Source organism: Drosophila takahashii, chromosome 2L, assembly GCF_030179915.1.
Source record: "Drosophila takahashii strain IR98-3 E-12201 chromosome 2L, DtakHiC1v2, whole genome shotgun sequence".
NCBI classification, from domain to species: Eukaryota; Metazoa; Arthropoda; class Insecta; order Diptera; family Drosophilidae; genus Drosophila; species Drosophila takahashii.
Window position 1 is genome coordinate 25423946 of NC_091678.1, and position 11898 is coordinate 25435843.

The 11898-nt window shown below is 40.9% G+C and overlaps 5 protein-coding genes across 5 annotated transcripts; 4 read left to right on the forward strand and 1 right to left on the reverse strand.

The window, feature by feature from the left end:
• Positions 1-339: 339 nt before the first annotated feature.
• TfIIB (transcription factor IIB) lies at positions 340-2087 on the forward strand. Its single transcript, XM_017139583.3, has 4 exons — positions 340-491; positions 548-959; positions 1016-1250; positions 1317-2087. The coding sequence occupies exons 1-4, from the start codon at positions 475-477 to the stop codon at positions 1598-1600; spliced, it is 948 nt and encodes a 315-aa protein (XP_016995072.1). The 5' UTR covers positions 340-474; the 3' UTR covers positions 1601-2087.
• On the reverse strand, positions 1750-5297 carry TBC1D16 (TBC1 domain family member 16). Its single transcript, XM_017139582.3, has 2 exons — positions 3483-5297; positions 1750-2852 (listed from the first exon to the last, which is right to left on the reverse strand). Exons 1-2 carry the CDS (start codon positions 4965-4967, stop codon positions 2229-2231), a joined length of 2109 nt encoding a protein of 702 aa, XP_016995071.1. The 5' UTR covers positions 4968-5297; the 3' UTR covers positions 1750-2228.
• A 325-nt stretch (positions 5298-5622) lies between these two features.
• holn1 (CD2 antigen cytoplasmic tail-binding protein 2 homolog holn1) lies at positions 5623-7007 on the forward strand. The gene is made up of 3 exons (XM_017139549.3): positions 5623-5796; positions 5858-6050; positions 6108-7007. The coding sequence occupies exons 1-3, from the start codon at positions 5693-5695 to the stop codon at positions 6771-6773; spliced, it is 963 nt and encodes a 320-aa protein (XP_016995038.2). The 5' UTR covers positions 5623-5692; the 3' UTR covers positions 6774-7007.
• Positions 7008-7246: 239 nt separating this feature from the next.
• STUB1 (STIP1 homology and U-box containing protein 1) lies at positions 7247-9065 on the forward strand. Its single transcript, XM_017139550.3, has 6 exons — positions 7247-7659; positions 7717-7915; positions 7970-8111; positions 8374-8479; positions 8549-8605; positions 8709-9065. Exons 1-6 carry the CDS (start codon positions 7537-7539, stop codon positions 8949-8951), a joined length of 870 nt encoding a protein of 289 aa, XP_016995039.1. The 5' UTR covers positions 7247-7536; the 3' UTR covers positions 8952-9065.
• Positions 9066-9256: 191 nt separating this feature from the next.
• Positions 9257-10918, forward strand: Nse4 (Non-SMC element 4). Its single transcript, XM_017139573.3, has 5 exons — positions 9257-9459; positions 9514-9731; positions 9792-9959; positions 10368-10697; positions 10750-10918. Exons 1-5 carry the CDS (start codon positions 9357-9359, stop codon positions 10810-10812), a joined length of 882 nt encoding a protein of 293 aa, XP_016995062.1. The 5' UTR covers positions 9257-9356; the 3' UTR covers positions 10813-10918.
• Positions 10919-11898: the final 980 nt, after the last annotated feature.

An 11898-nucleotide genomic window follows, 5' to 3' on the forward strand; every position in this document is an offset into this window, starting at 1 on the left:
TGGCAGCGCTTGTACGTTTATGCGAGGTTTGAAATTGCGAAAACGGATAGTTGGGGTTATTTGTGTTAGAGGGTTCTGGCCGTGAAATAGTATTGCTTTGGAACTGTGAAAATGAAACGATATAATTTAAGTGGGAGATATAATTTTGTATGGTTCGAACTAGATTGTTATTTATTACATTCTTCCCGATTTTAAACATATTTATGTCTATTACAATTTTATCATAATAAATTGGACAAAAATATGTAAACTCTTTCTAATAAATTTAAAGGAGTATATTAATTATTTATTTTGCCACTCTTATATATCATATAGTTACTTTTATTTTGCAACAGCGGCCTGTTCCGCTGTTTCGATTTCCTATAGTCAAAGGGGAACAGTGAAAATGTTAAGTTATCGATGTCCGATTATCGACCCCAGTCACATCACTAGTTGATGTGAGTATTAAAAAAATATACAGCTTACAGAGTACAAATGGCATCGACATCGAGGTAAAAACCAGGCTCCATGTAATTTCTGGCCTTTCTCTAATGCCGTCCCCTTGCAGACTGGACAACAACAAGGTGTGCTGCTACGCACACCCCGAATCTCCGCTGATCGAGGACTACAGGGCTGGCGACATGATTTGCTCCGAGTGTGGCCTGGTGGTTGGCGACCGCGTAATTGATGTGGGCTCCGAGTGGCGAACCTTCAGCAACGAGAAGAGCGGCGTGGACCCCAGCCGTGTGGGTGGCCCCGAGAATCCGCTGCTCAGCGGCGGCGACTTGTCCACCATAATTGGCCCGGGCACCGGGTCCGCCTCCTTCGACGCCTTCGGAGCCCCCAAGTACCAAAACAGACGTACCATGAGCAGCTCGGACCGCTCCCTTATATCGGCATTTAAGGAAATTTCGTCGATGGCCGATCGCATTAACTTGCCCAAGACCATCGTCGATCGGGCCAACAACTTGTTCAAACAGGTGAAGTCCGAAATGTTTTAAAATAATGGCCAAGATCTAATGAAGTTTGCTTCTAGGTCCATGACGGAAAGAACCTCAAGGGCCGCTCGAATGATGCCAAGGCATCTGCCTGTCTGTACATTGCTTGCCGTCAGGAGGGAGTTCCTCGCACATTCAAGGAAATCTGTGCCGTCAGCAAGATCAGCAAAAAAGAAATCGGCCGATGCTTTAAGCTGACTTTGAAGGCCCTTGAAACAAGTGTAGATTTAATTACCACAGCGGACTTTATGTGCCGCTTTTGCGCCAACTTGGGTAAGTGTTTCTGAGGTATTCCTCGCAGTTGAGAAACTAAAACATATTCTCTTTTATCTCAATCAGACCTGCCAAATATGGTTCAACGCGCTGCCACGCACATTGCAAAGAAAGCCGTCGAAATGGACATTGTCCCGGGCCGTTCGCCCATTTCGGTGGCCGCGGCCGCAATTTACATGGCCTCCCAGGCTTCAGAGCATAAGAGAAGTCAGAAGGAAATCGGTGATATAGCCGGAGTGGCCGATGTCACCATCCGGCAGTCCTACAAACTTATGTATCCTCACGCAGCTAAGCTCTTCCCCGAAGACTTTAAGTTTACCACTCCAATCGATCAGCTACCGCAAATGTAAATCTTTTGTACATCCGATGCTCAATACTAACGCTAACGTTAAGAGAAGGAGAATTCTTAATTTAATCACAAAGTTTACGATTTTATTAAATAAAGTTAGCATAACTAATATTCAAATAGAACTGTTGGACCAATCAGAACACAATTAAATCATTGTTTACACTTTAAAGTAGCTGAGTTAAACCCATACAGTTTTTGAACTTTATTCCAATGTTTCATAATAACTCGCTTGTTTTATTTTTACATTTTAAAGCTGGCTTGTATGTGTATCTTCGGTATAGGCGGTTATAAAGAAGCAAACAATAATCGCATACTACGTTTATTTGCCATTTTTGCGAAATTAAGTTAGAAACAATATACTCTGTTTATCCATAAGCTTTAAGTAATTAGTAATAGTATGAATGGTTAGAATATTCGCAAATAAGACGAAAGGGAAACCTGTAACTGTCAACACTTTCAATTGCAAATAAAGCGGGCGTTTAAACGTAGTAAGAGGCCAAGTCATTTGGGGAGCCAAGCATACCAGCAAAATACTCAAAAAAAAGCAAAATATGTGCTAATAGTACATGACGAATTATCAGTCGCCAACAATAAATATTGCTGAGTTTAAACAGTGTAAATTTAGATAACTAGTCAATAGAGAGCGAGCACTTCTCGTCGTCGCTGTGGCCCACGCACTCGAGCGCGGGACGATGCTCCGAGTCCCACATCCCGGGGCCGCACCGCTTGCACAGGCCGCTCAGGGTGCACGGGATCTTCGGCAGCTGGCGGTACTGGTGGAGCAGGCCGCGAGCCTTCCGCAGAATCAACTGCCCGTCCATGTACATGGCCAGCGAACTGAAGTGGAGCAGCATCTCGTCCGGCCGCAGATTCTGGGCCACCACATCGTCCGCGTAGACGGCGATGATGGCCAGGCAGAGGAACAGGTGAAAGTAGTCCGTCAGGTAGTTCGACCAGCAGGCCTCCCACATCCGGATGACCACCGCCTCGGTGAACTCGCGCTTGAAGCAGAGCAGCAGCCACCGGTGGCAGAAGAGCAGCTCCATGGAGTCGTTGTGCTGCTCCAGGTGCTCGTAGAACCGCGGCAGCATCACCCGGATCAGTTCCCGCAGGTAGCTCAGGTTGTGGTCCACGTCTCGGTCGGTAGGCGTGCACACGAAGAAGGCCCGCTGCATCAGACCCACGAAGCACCAGAAGGTCTCCGACTCGTTTTGCACTTCGCACAGAACAGGTGCTAAGAGATCACTCATACCCTGAAATATATCGCGATTTTATAGAATAATATTTGAATGTTCTAGTCTAGAATGGATTTTCAACTAAATATACCGGAAAAGGGTTAGAAATACTTTTTATACCCTTGCAGAGAGTATTATGATTTCAGTCAGAAGTTTGCAACGCAGTTAAGGAGACGTTATCTTATCTTATCTTATAGCTCCAATAGAAAGGATAAAAAAAACGTTAAACAAATTCTAGCTTCGGTGTTTTTTGAAATATTACCTTCTACTCTTGGGAATATTATTTTTAAATATTTATGAATTTCGAATAAAATTAAGAAAATATCGGATCACTATATCATATAGCTGATATAGGAACGGTCAGAAAATACAATGGAAATTAATTGGAAAAAAAGTATATTTTGTTGATTTTTATTACATTTCCTTGTTAACATTTCCTTCTTTAACATTTCAAAATTTCGAATAAAATTTAACAAAACTCGGACGTCTATATTATATAGCTCCCATAGGAAGGTTAAAAAAAGTAATGATCTGCAAGGGCCAGCCGAAGCTAGCTTCTTTTCTTGTTTTGAGGGTACTTAATTTGGAGAGGGTCGTTTTTGAGGGTTATAGAGAATATTTCCGATGAGACCTAAGCCTAAAGCCCACCTGTGAATAGGACATCCCAGTGTTGTATACAGCAAAGTTGAGCAGAATGTTCTTCATGACCTCGGTGTTGGGGTTATCGTCGCCGCAGAAGAAGGGATTGGTTCGATCCGTGCGCACCACGTCCTTCTCGACCACGTTCTGCACGGTCTTCCAGAAGTGAATTTGCTGTTCCGGGGACATGGAGTACAGACGCTTTCGGGTTATCTCCTCGTACTCCTGCCGCTTGATGTCCATGAGTACAGCTCGATCCTCGAATGTCGATGAGAAGGAGTAGCACTTCAGGAGAAAGGGCCACACTGTCTTTCGTAGGCTCTTCTCGAGGCCGCCGAAGAATACGCATTTCCTCAGCAGCAGGTCGTCCTCGATCTGCCCCTTCTCATTGAGCAGTGTGCCGTAGAAGAAGTTCGTGGTTATCTTCTTGACATCCCCCTCGTCCGGATGCATCTCGGATTTCTTAACCTCCGGCCGGCAGACCATGAAGTGCCTGTACGGCAAGTCGAACTTATCCTGGCCCGTTTCCGATGTGATGTTGTGCAGAAAGCAGTGCCACTGATGCAGAACCTGGGCCAGATGGTCCAGCCCTCCGTAGTGGAAATGGAGTATCTTGTACTGCGATTCCCGCGAGGCGATAACCAGCTGACCGGAAGTACAGTTATCGTCGTTAAAGAACAGGCGTAGCGATCGCATTTGGCTGAGATCGACGGAGAAATGGCGGCACTTCATCACCGACTTCTGGCGATCGGCCGGCGTCGAATTGCCGCTGTCCGGGAACTCCAGGTTGTGCTTGAAGGCCAGGAGCTCCGGGGTCGTCCACTTCGGGTTATCGGATGCCGGGCCATCCGAAAGACCCGGTCCACTGGCGCATTCCGAGCAGTTATTTCCGTCGGGCCGGATGGTGATGCAGTTGAACGACTGCGAAATATTGCTGTTCTCGATTTGCGGATTCGAAATCGTTATGTTCACCGACGTGATGGGGTTGTTCTTCAGCAAGGCCGTCAGATCGTCTATGGATGCGGTCTGGCCGCCCAGCAGCGGCTGCAGCTCGTTCTTCAGCTCCTGCATCTCCGCCGCGTTGTCATCCTCCTCCCGGATGTCCCGTTCCTGGATCGTCTGGGGTATGGTCACGTGACAGTAGCCGTTCCGGGAGTCCGGAGACCTGGTCCTCGGATTGCACTGACCCCGGCAATCCTCGGGGCTCAGATTGGTGTATTTACATAGCGAGGAGTTCGGAATCCAGGTGAGCAGAAGCGTCGGCCTCTTGGCGCTGTTGTACTGATCCACAAAGGTCTTGGTCGTGCAGGTCAGATATCCCGGGTTGTGTAATATATCCGATTCGTCGCGCGCGATTGTGGGCGGATGAATGCAAACGTTATTCTTGCAGAAGAGGATTTCGTTGTCTTCGTAAGAAATATCGATTTTTTTGTCCAACCTTTCGTCGCCTAGTATAAAGCTAGACGCCTTTTTGATAATGCTTCCGATGGGCATGTTTGAACGCAATATTGTTGAGCGGGTGGCTTTAACGCGATTTAGGTTTCCTTTACGGATTATTCAAAGTGTTTTCGAACTGGGTGGGTGGGGACTTTTCCTGTGGTTAGCTTTCGGTTTGGCTGATTCTGGATTGGTAATGGTCGGTGGTTACCATAATTCTTTTGATTTCAACTGTGACCCATTGACAGGCAATTGTTTTTAACACAACGGATTAAATAAAGGAAAACTATTAACTTTGATTCTAGGTAGGGACCTCTCGCAAGCAGGATGACATTGGAGGAAAAGAATTTCAGTTAAAACTTAGCGCAGGCGCATTTCACAGTCTGGTTTCAAAAATACTTTCGATATGTGAGCTCTTTGATTTTTAAGGATTTTATTATTGGAACTTAAAAACATGGAACCAAAGTTAATGGAGTTAAATACATTTTAGTTACTCTATAAAATAAATAGTTTTTAATCTATTTATAGACATTTTCTTTTAAGTCAGGTATTGTATTTATTTTTACAATAACTGTGATGAAATACCTTAATTTAAAAAAAATATATATATATTTCAATTAAAAATATTTTTAAACCCAAAGGAATTTTGAAATTGAAACAGAAAATGTTTTTGCGGAGCATCTATCGATACATAAATTCGTACCACCTCTAATTGAATCAATAAACGCGTGAAAATATTTACATTGTTGAGTTCGGTTTGTTTTCATATTCAAATTAAGATAATGGCTAGCAAAAGAAAACACCCGGCATCCGCAAAAGCACAAGAAGAGTCATTTAAAAAACATACGCTAGACTCGGACGAAGAGGATTCAGACGACTACGAGAGGTAAGGCTGAAAACCTGAAGTCACCATTGTTTGTTTTGATTCGAGTGCTGTCTGTTTGCAGGGAGTATCTTAATGATAGCGACATCGAAGGAGGCGAGGATGGAGTGGCTAAAGTTGAAGACGATGTGAAGGTAACTCCGTTTAATATGAAGGAGGAATTGGAAGAAGGACACTTCGACAAAGATGGCCACTACCATTGGAACAAGGAGACGGAAGCGAAAGATAATTGGTTGGACAACATAGACTGGGTTAAGGTAGGGATTCCATTGTTACAATTTCGAATAAAACCTTATAAACGATTCGTAACACAGATTGGCAAGCAGAAGAACGCCTTTGACCCTGCCAAAGATGACCAGAACTCCAACTCCTCGGATGATGATAAGATCGAACCGGCGGGAAAGGCCTTCAACTTGTCCATGAATCTGATGAAGATGCTCGAGTTCATGAAAGAGGGCGAGACTGTTAAGATGACCCTGCAACGGCTGGGAAGTCAGCGTCCCGTCCTGACCACTCTACAAAGAATTAAGCAGAAGAAAGCCGGAATTGTCGACACAAAGACGCAGGAAATCTCCCAGCTCACCGAGCTGGCCAATGAGATCCTGTCGAAGACCGGAAACATGGACATATATGAAGAGACCTACGAAACTATTAAGTCCAAGATCGCTGATTTGCCAGGCACTAGCAAACCCAAGCCAGGCTCTGATATTGACATGTACGCCGATGATTTCGAAACGAAGGAGCTGGAGCGGTCGAAGACCTCGAATGCTACTGAAAAACCAACTATGACTACCTCGGAGGTGACCTGGGAGTTCAAATGGTCGCAAAATGAGACTGAAATCCAGGGCCCATTCAGCACTGAGAAAATGTTGAAGTGGTCCCAAGAGAACTACTTTAAAAATGGAGTCTATGTCCGAAAGTGTGGCGAAAACACAAATTTCTACACCAGCAACCGCATAGATTTCGATTTATACTTGTAGGCCTTATGTAACGATTATTGTAGTTATCTTTTTCAATTAGTTGGTTTCCTCTTACTTGACTTTGTTCTACGTATTCAAAGTCATATGAAAGCATTGCAAGTTAATCATCATTTAGCATTAGAATGATTGATTAATTTAACCTAAAATCTTAGTTTCTTCAATGTATCTTTTATTCGAGTTATTCCTTGAATATTTATTTCAATTTCAATTTTATTTGTTTATATCCTAACGCTACAAGTAAAAATTTATATTATCTGAATTATTATATTATATCTGAATTGTATAAATAAAATGTCGTGGCGAGGGCACAAATAAGATCATTCTTTATGATATTCTTGTATTCCCTTTTGAATAATATAATATAATTATATTTATTTTTTAACAGTAAAGATGGCAAGTTTAAAATTTGTCAGCGATAGTGAATGTTCGAGTACCGATAATGCAATCGATGTTTCTGCAGCTTTGATTTAAGTTCGGGAGCTTTGACAACCCTGGATACACATCGATTACCGTAGCTGAAAATTGTTTTATGTTTAATTAAATACAGGCAGATAATCCGAGTACTAATTGGTGTTATGGGCGCTAAGTAGTCGCCACCGTTTCCCACTGAGAACTTTGGTTACTGTTGATTTCTTGTACCAGTTGCCTGTTCCCCGCAAAGAAAGCAAATTTGTCAGTGATTCTGTGTTGTTGGACACTCACTTTTCATCGGTGGGTGCTGCGAAGAAAATAAAGTTCTGGACCAGCCGAAACACTTGTCAGGATGACGACCAAACACATCTATTCCACGACCAATTTATCAGATCTGCAGTTGAAGGAGCAGGGCAATTGCCTGTTTGCAGCCCGAAAATATGACGACGCAATAAACTGCTACTCAAAGGCCATCGTAAGTGTCATATGCTGTTTACATTGCCATGTTCTATGCTCCATATAACATATGCAGATCAAAAACCCCACAAACGCCACCTACTTCACAAACCGAGCCCTCTGCAACCTGAAACTCAAGCGATGGGAACTGTGCTGCCAGGACTGTCGGCGCGCCCTGGACATCGATGGGAACCTGCTGAAGGGACACTTCTTCCTGGGCCAAGGACTCATGGAAATCGACAGCTACGACGAGGCCATAAAGCACCTCCAAAGGGGTAAGATCCTTGATAATACGATTCACCCGTGATCTAACTGTATGGAAATTCTAGCTTACGATCTGTCCAAGGAACAAAAGCAGAACTTCGGGGATGATATTACCCTGCAGTTGCGACTAGCTCGCAAAAAACGCTGGAATGTCTTGGAGGAGAAGCGAATACAGCAGGAAATTGAATTGCAAAGCTATTTGAATCGGTGAGTAGTCCTGGATTATGTTGCAAATGTTTTCTTGACATATAAGTTATAAAGAAAGTATGGTAGTAATAAAACTTTGAGACAAAACGCAGTAAAATTGTATGGTTTCTAAAAAAAAGCTTTATTCGTGAGCCCCAAATTTTTATGTAATGTTTTTAGTAAGTTCGTAAATGAAAAGGTAACAAAAACTGATTGATAATTTTTTGGTTTCGAAGGAAAGCTTTTTAAGAAGCAAATCGATACTAATTTTATGTATTTTCAGGTTAATAAAGGGAGACATGGAAAGCCGATTGGCTAATTTAAAACTTAATGAAAGTGTACACGAGGAACAGCTTAAGGACAAGCAACAGGAAATTGAACAAGAGTGTGTAAGTTCATTTAAAACTTTTAACAAATGGTGTAAGTCTACAAATAGTTAATGATTTCACCTTTTTTAGGACGACCATGTGAAAGAACTAAACAATATATTTTCTAAAGTTGATGAACGCCGAAGGGTAAGTAACATAACATATCAATTGCAATTATTTTTTTTTAATTCTACAGTATACTCGTGTCTTGAACATTGTTTACAATTAATTAAAATTTAAAAATTTACAGAAACGCGACGTTCCTGATTTTCTATGTGGCAAAATTAGTTTTGAAATATTAACGGACCCTGTGATAACTCCTTCTGGAATTACCTATGAACGAAAAGATATAGAAGAGCATTTACAGCGAGTTGGACATTTTGATCCTGTTACACGTGTGAAGCTCACTCAGGATCAACTAATACCAAATTTTTCGATGAAGGAAGTGGTTGACTCTTTTATTGCAGAAAACGAATGGTCTTTAGATTATTGAGTTAAATGTATATTGTGGCAGTATCATTGTAATTGATTAGATGTTAGAACCCAGTTCACATTGTCTAAAAAAACCAAAATAGTGATAATAAATGTGGATCTGCAACTGATTAAAGTTTGATTATTATTTCTCTGCAAAAGAAAATAAATATAGCCAAACATTTCCATTTCGAAACGAAAAACAGCTGATATAACATTTTTTAATCGAAGGAATGTAAAATTCCGATATAATCGTTCCATTTTTATCGTTTCAAGCGCGAAAGCCGGAACTATCTTGGCCACAGCTAAATATCGATAGAAATTTGTTTACAGAAATTCATAGAAATCATTTTCAAAGGAACATGTCCATTCCTAATTGACTGATTTGTCTTAACTTTTATTTGTGTAATTATTATTTTTGTAAGCCATGAATTCGTCTCAAAGCCAATCGCAAATGTCCGCAGAGGGCTCGGCTCAAGATGTTCGAATCCTGTGCTTGCAAAATCTGATCGAGAAGAATATTGAGATAGGTAAGTAACAGCATAACTCTATAAATGTAACATTAATTATTTACTTCAATGCAGAGCAACAAATTGAAAACAAGACTTTTGATCAATCCATTGCGGCAATCGAGGAAATCATTCGGACAGCGAACGATATTAACAAGGGACACGAGGACCGCCGTACAAACTCGACTGAGCTTGTTCTCGACACGGAGTTATTGCGACGCAATCACGAAGTTGTGGGCAAAGCTATACAGTACAACACTAATTTTACGGACAGAATGGTGATCACGGCGATCGTAAGTACGCACTGCAGTTTATTGATACCAACTTTATTATAATGTTCGAACATCCAACAGAATGAACTGGTTTTCAAAGAACACGAAGAGGATTGGGACGCGGTCTGCGCTCTGGCCATTCAATTCGGGAGACCGCTCTTCACGAACGATAGTATGCTTCCCTTCATCGATGTTGCTCCAAAGGAGGTGGTTCCCAAGCAGCGGGCTCAACGCAAACAGAAATCTCAAGTATGTATCGTTGTCGACCCCATAACACACACTATAAATTCCTGATCATCACTCCTGGCGAGTCGACGCGGACATGACTGTTTAACAGTTTCTATACCTTCCAAAGTTGTTTAGGATGGAACTATGGAGTATTCATGTACGGTTCATTTCCAATCTAATTCGCTTTGAAATGATATCTGCATCTCCATGGATCGACCCTTGTACAGGTGTACGCTTTTAAAAGTATTCTAAATCTACATATTGTTTTGGGTAAAGTGTAATTTGGCTTTTCTTTATTGTGTCCTGGGAAACCTGTTTTTTTTACAGACTGAAAAAAATATCTTAATTTTCAAACTTTAAAGATATCATTTAATGACAATAAAAAACAAATATCTATTTATTACTCACTTATATAAATCGTTATTTTAGGTGGAGGAAAAGCGTCCACAGAAAAGTGATAAATTGGACCGCAAGGACGAAGGAGCAGCCTCCGTTAGCCATATGCTAAAACAAATCAGGCAAATATATCGAGAGGGAGGTCATCAGCCGATTCCGTATTTCAAATTGATTTGCAATCCAAATAACTTTATGGACACCGTTCAGAATGCCTTGCAACTTTCGTTTCTTGTCAAAGAGAACTATATTTCCATTGAAAATGGCGATGATGGTTTGCCTTTGGTCCACGTTGTGAGTTCAAAAAGTGCGGAGGGAAACCAGTCCGCTCAAGCTATTTGCTCGATCGATGTTGCCTTTTGTGAGGTATGTACCATAGGATGTTTAAATGATTTCCATCTCACGACCTATATTACAGAAAATGGCCAAGCACTACAATCTACGTGAGCCAATGTTGAAAAGACTTCAAGTTAATGACTAACTTTCATATATCATTTAATTTCTCAAAATAGTTTGTAATGTTATTAATAAAACCAAAAGATTATCGTTGAAAAACGATTTGGCTTCATTCCATATTATGTCAGGAATCACTTTTATTTCAGAATTAAATCGCTTTAAATCTTATTTCCATATTAAGCTGAAGCAAAAAAATGTGTTCTTGAATTATGGTTTTTCTATATATGTGCGTTCGCGCATTCTTAGGGTTAATAGAATAAGTTTTTCCCCTAAAACATAAAACAATTAACGTATTATCAACACAAAGTCATTAAATGAATTTTATTACTCAAACAGTTACTTCACAGTTCAAAAAGTTCCCCCAATATTTTACTATGAATCCGCCCCTGACATTATGTCAATTTTTATGTCCGCCTACAAATTGTGAAATAGCTGGGGTACTTCACAAGTACCGTACTTGCGAAGACAAAATAGTAGGAAGTCAATGTATTTAGTTATGCCGCACTTTAAGAGAGGTATTTTAAAAACTATTTCAAGATTGCAAAAGCGTTATTATTATTTCTCGGCCCATTTCTGCACAAGAACGGTGATAATTCTACCTGTACTCAATAGGAAAAATATAAAATACTAAGTTAATAAATTAATACTCCTCAGTAGATAAAATTAATTTCTTCATTCATTAAAAAATCACTCCCAAGCTTGAAATACGAGTACTTTCCCTTGCACTGTGCTATTAATTGAATTCCGTTAACTTAATTCCACATAGAAGAAATTAAGATTAATTAAGATTTATTACGCAACGCAGCTTAGGGTTAATTGCATTTGTGTGGTCGATGGAGTTTAAAAGGCTTGGCGTAAAATAAAGGCTTGATAATAGTGCACCGCTTCTATAGAAACTTTATGTGGCACATCAAAAACTATTGTCCGAGATTTTCAGTTCTCTATCTCATATCGGCGAAAAGAGTTGACCTAAGTGTATAAAAGTGATCCAGTGTTTAATTATATAGAAAACCAAAATGAAGATTTATTACTCCATATCAGCATAGCAACGAACGACCTAATTAATAGACTCCCAATCTTGAAAATACAAAATTAATGATGCACAAGCGCA

Bases quoted from the DNA above. Each gene is read 5' to 3' on its own strand.
- holn1 (XM_017139549.3), top strand. From the start codon at position 5,693: ATGGCTAGCAAAAGAAAACACCCGGCATCCGCAAAAGCACAAGAAGAG. The intron at 5,797-5,857 runs GTAAGGCTGAAA...GTCTGTTTGCAG, and splicing joins GATTCAGACGACTACGAGAG to GGAGTATCTTAATGATAGCG. The intron at 6,051-6,107 runs GTAGGGATTCCA...TTCGTAACACAG, and splicing joins ACAACATAGACTGGGTTAAG to ATTGGCAAGCAGAAGAACGC.
- TfIIB (XM_017139583.3), top strand. The intron at 960-1,015 runs GTGAAGTCCGAA...GTTTGCTTCTAG, and splicing joins CCAACAACTTGTTCAAACAG to GTCCATGACGGAAAGAACCT. The intron at 1,251-1,316 runs GTAAGTGTTTCT...TATCTCAATCAG, and splicing joins CCGCTTTTGCGCCAACTTGG to ACCTGCCAAATATGGTTCAA.
- TBC1D16 (XM_017139582.3), bottom strand. From the start codon at position 4,967: ATGCCCATCGGAAGCATTATCAAAAAGGCGTCTAGCTTTATACTAGGC. The intron at 2,853-3,482 runs GTGGGCTTTAGG...GATATATTTCAG, and splicing joins CTGGGATGTCCTATTCACAG to GGTATGAGTGATCTCTTAGC.
- Nse4 (XM_017139573.3), top strand. From the start codon at position 9,357: ATGAATTCGTCTCAAAGCCAATCGCAAATGTCCGCAGAGGGCTCGGCT. The intron at 9,732-9,791 runs GTAAGTACGCAC...AACATCCAACAG, and splicing joins GAATGGTGATCACGGCGATC to AATGAACTGGTTTTCAAAGA. The intron at 10,698-10,749 runs GTATGTACCATA...CCTATATTACAG, and splicing joins TCGATGTTGCCTTTTGTGAG to AAAATGGCCAAGCACTACAA.
- STUB1 (XM_017139550.3), top strand. From the start codon at position 7,537: ATGACGACCAAACACATCTATTCCACGACCAATTTATCAGATCTGCAG. The intron at 7,660-7,716 runs GTAAGTGTCATA...TAACATATGCAG, and splicing joins ACTGCTACTCAAAGGCCATC to ATCAAAAACCCCACAAACGC. The intron at 8,480-8,548 runs GTAAGTTCATTT...CACCTTTTTTAG, and splicing joins AGGAAATTGAACAAGAGTGT to GACGACCATGTGAAAGAACT.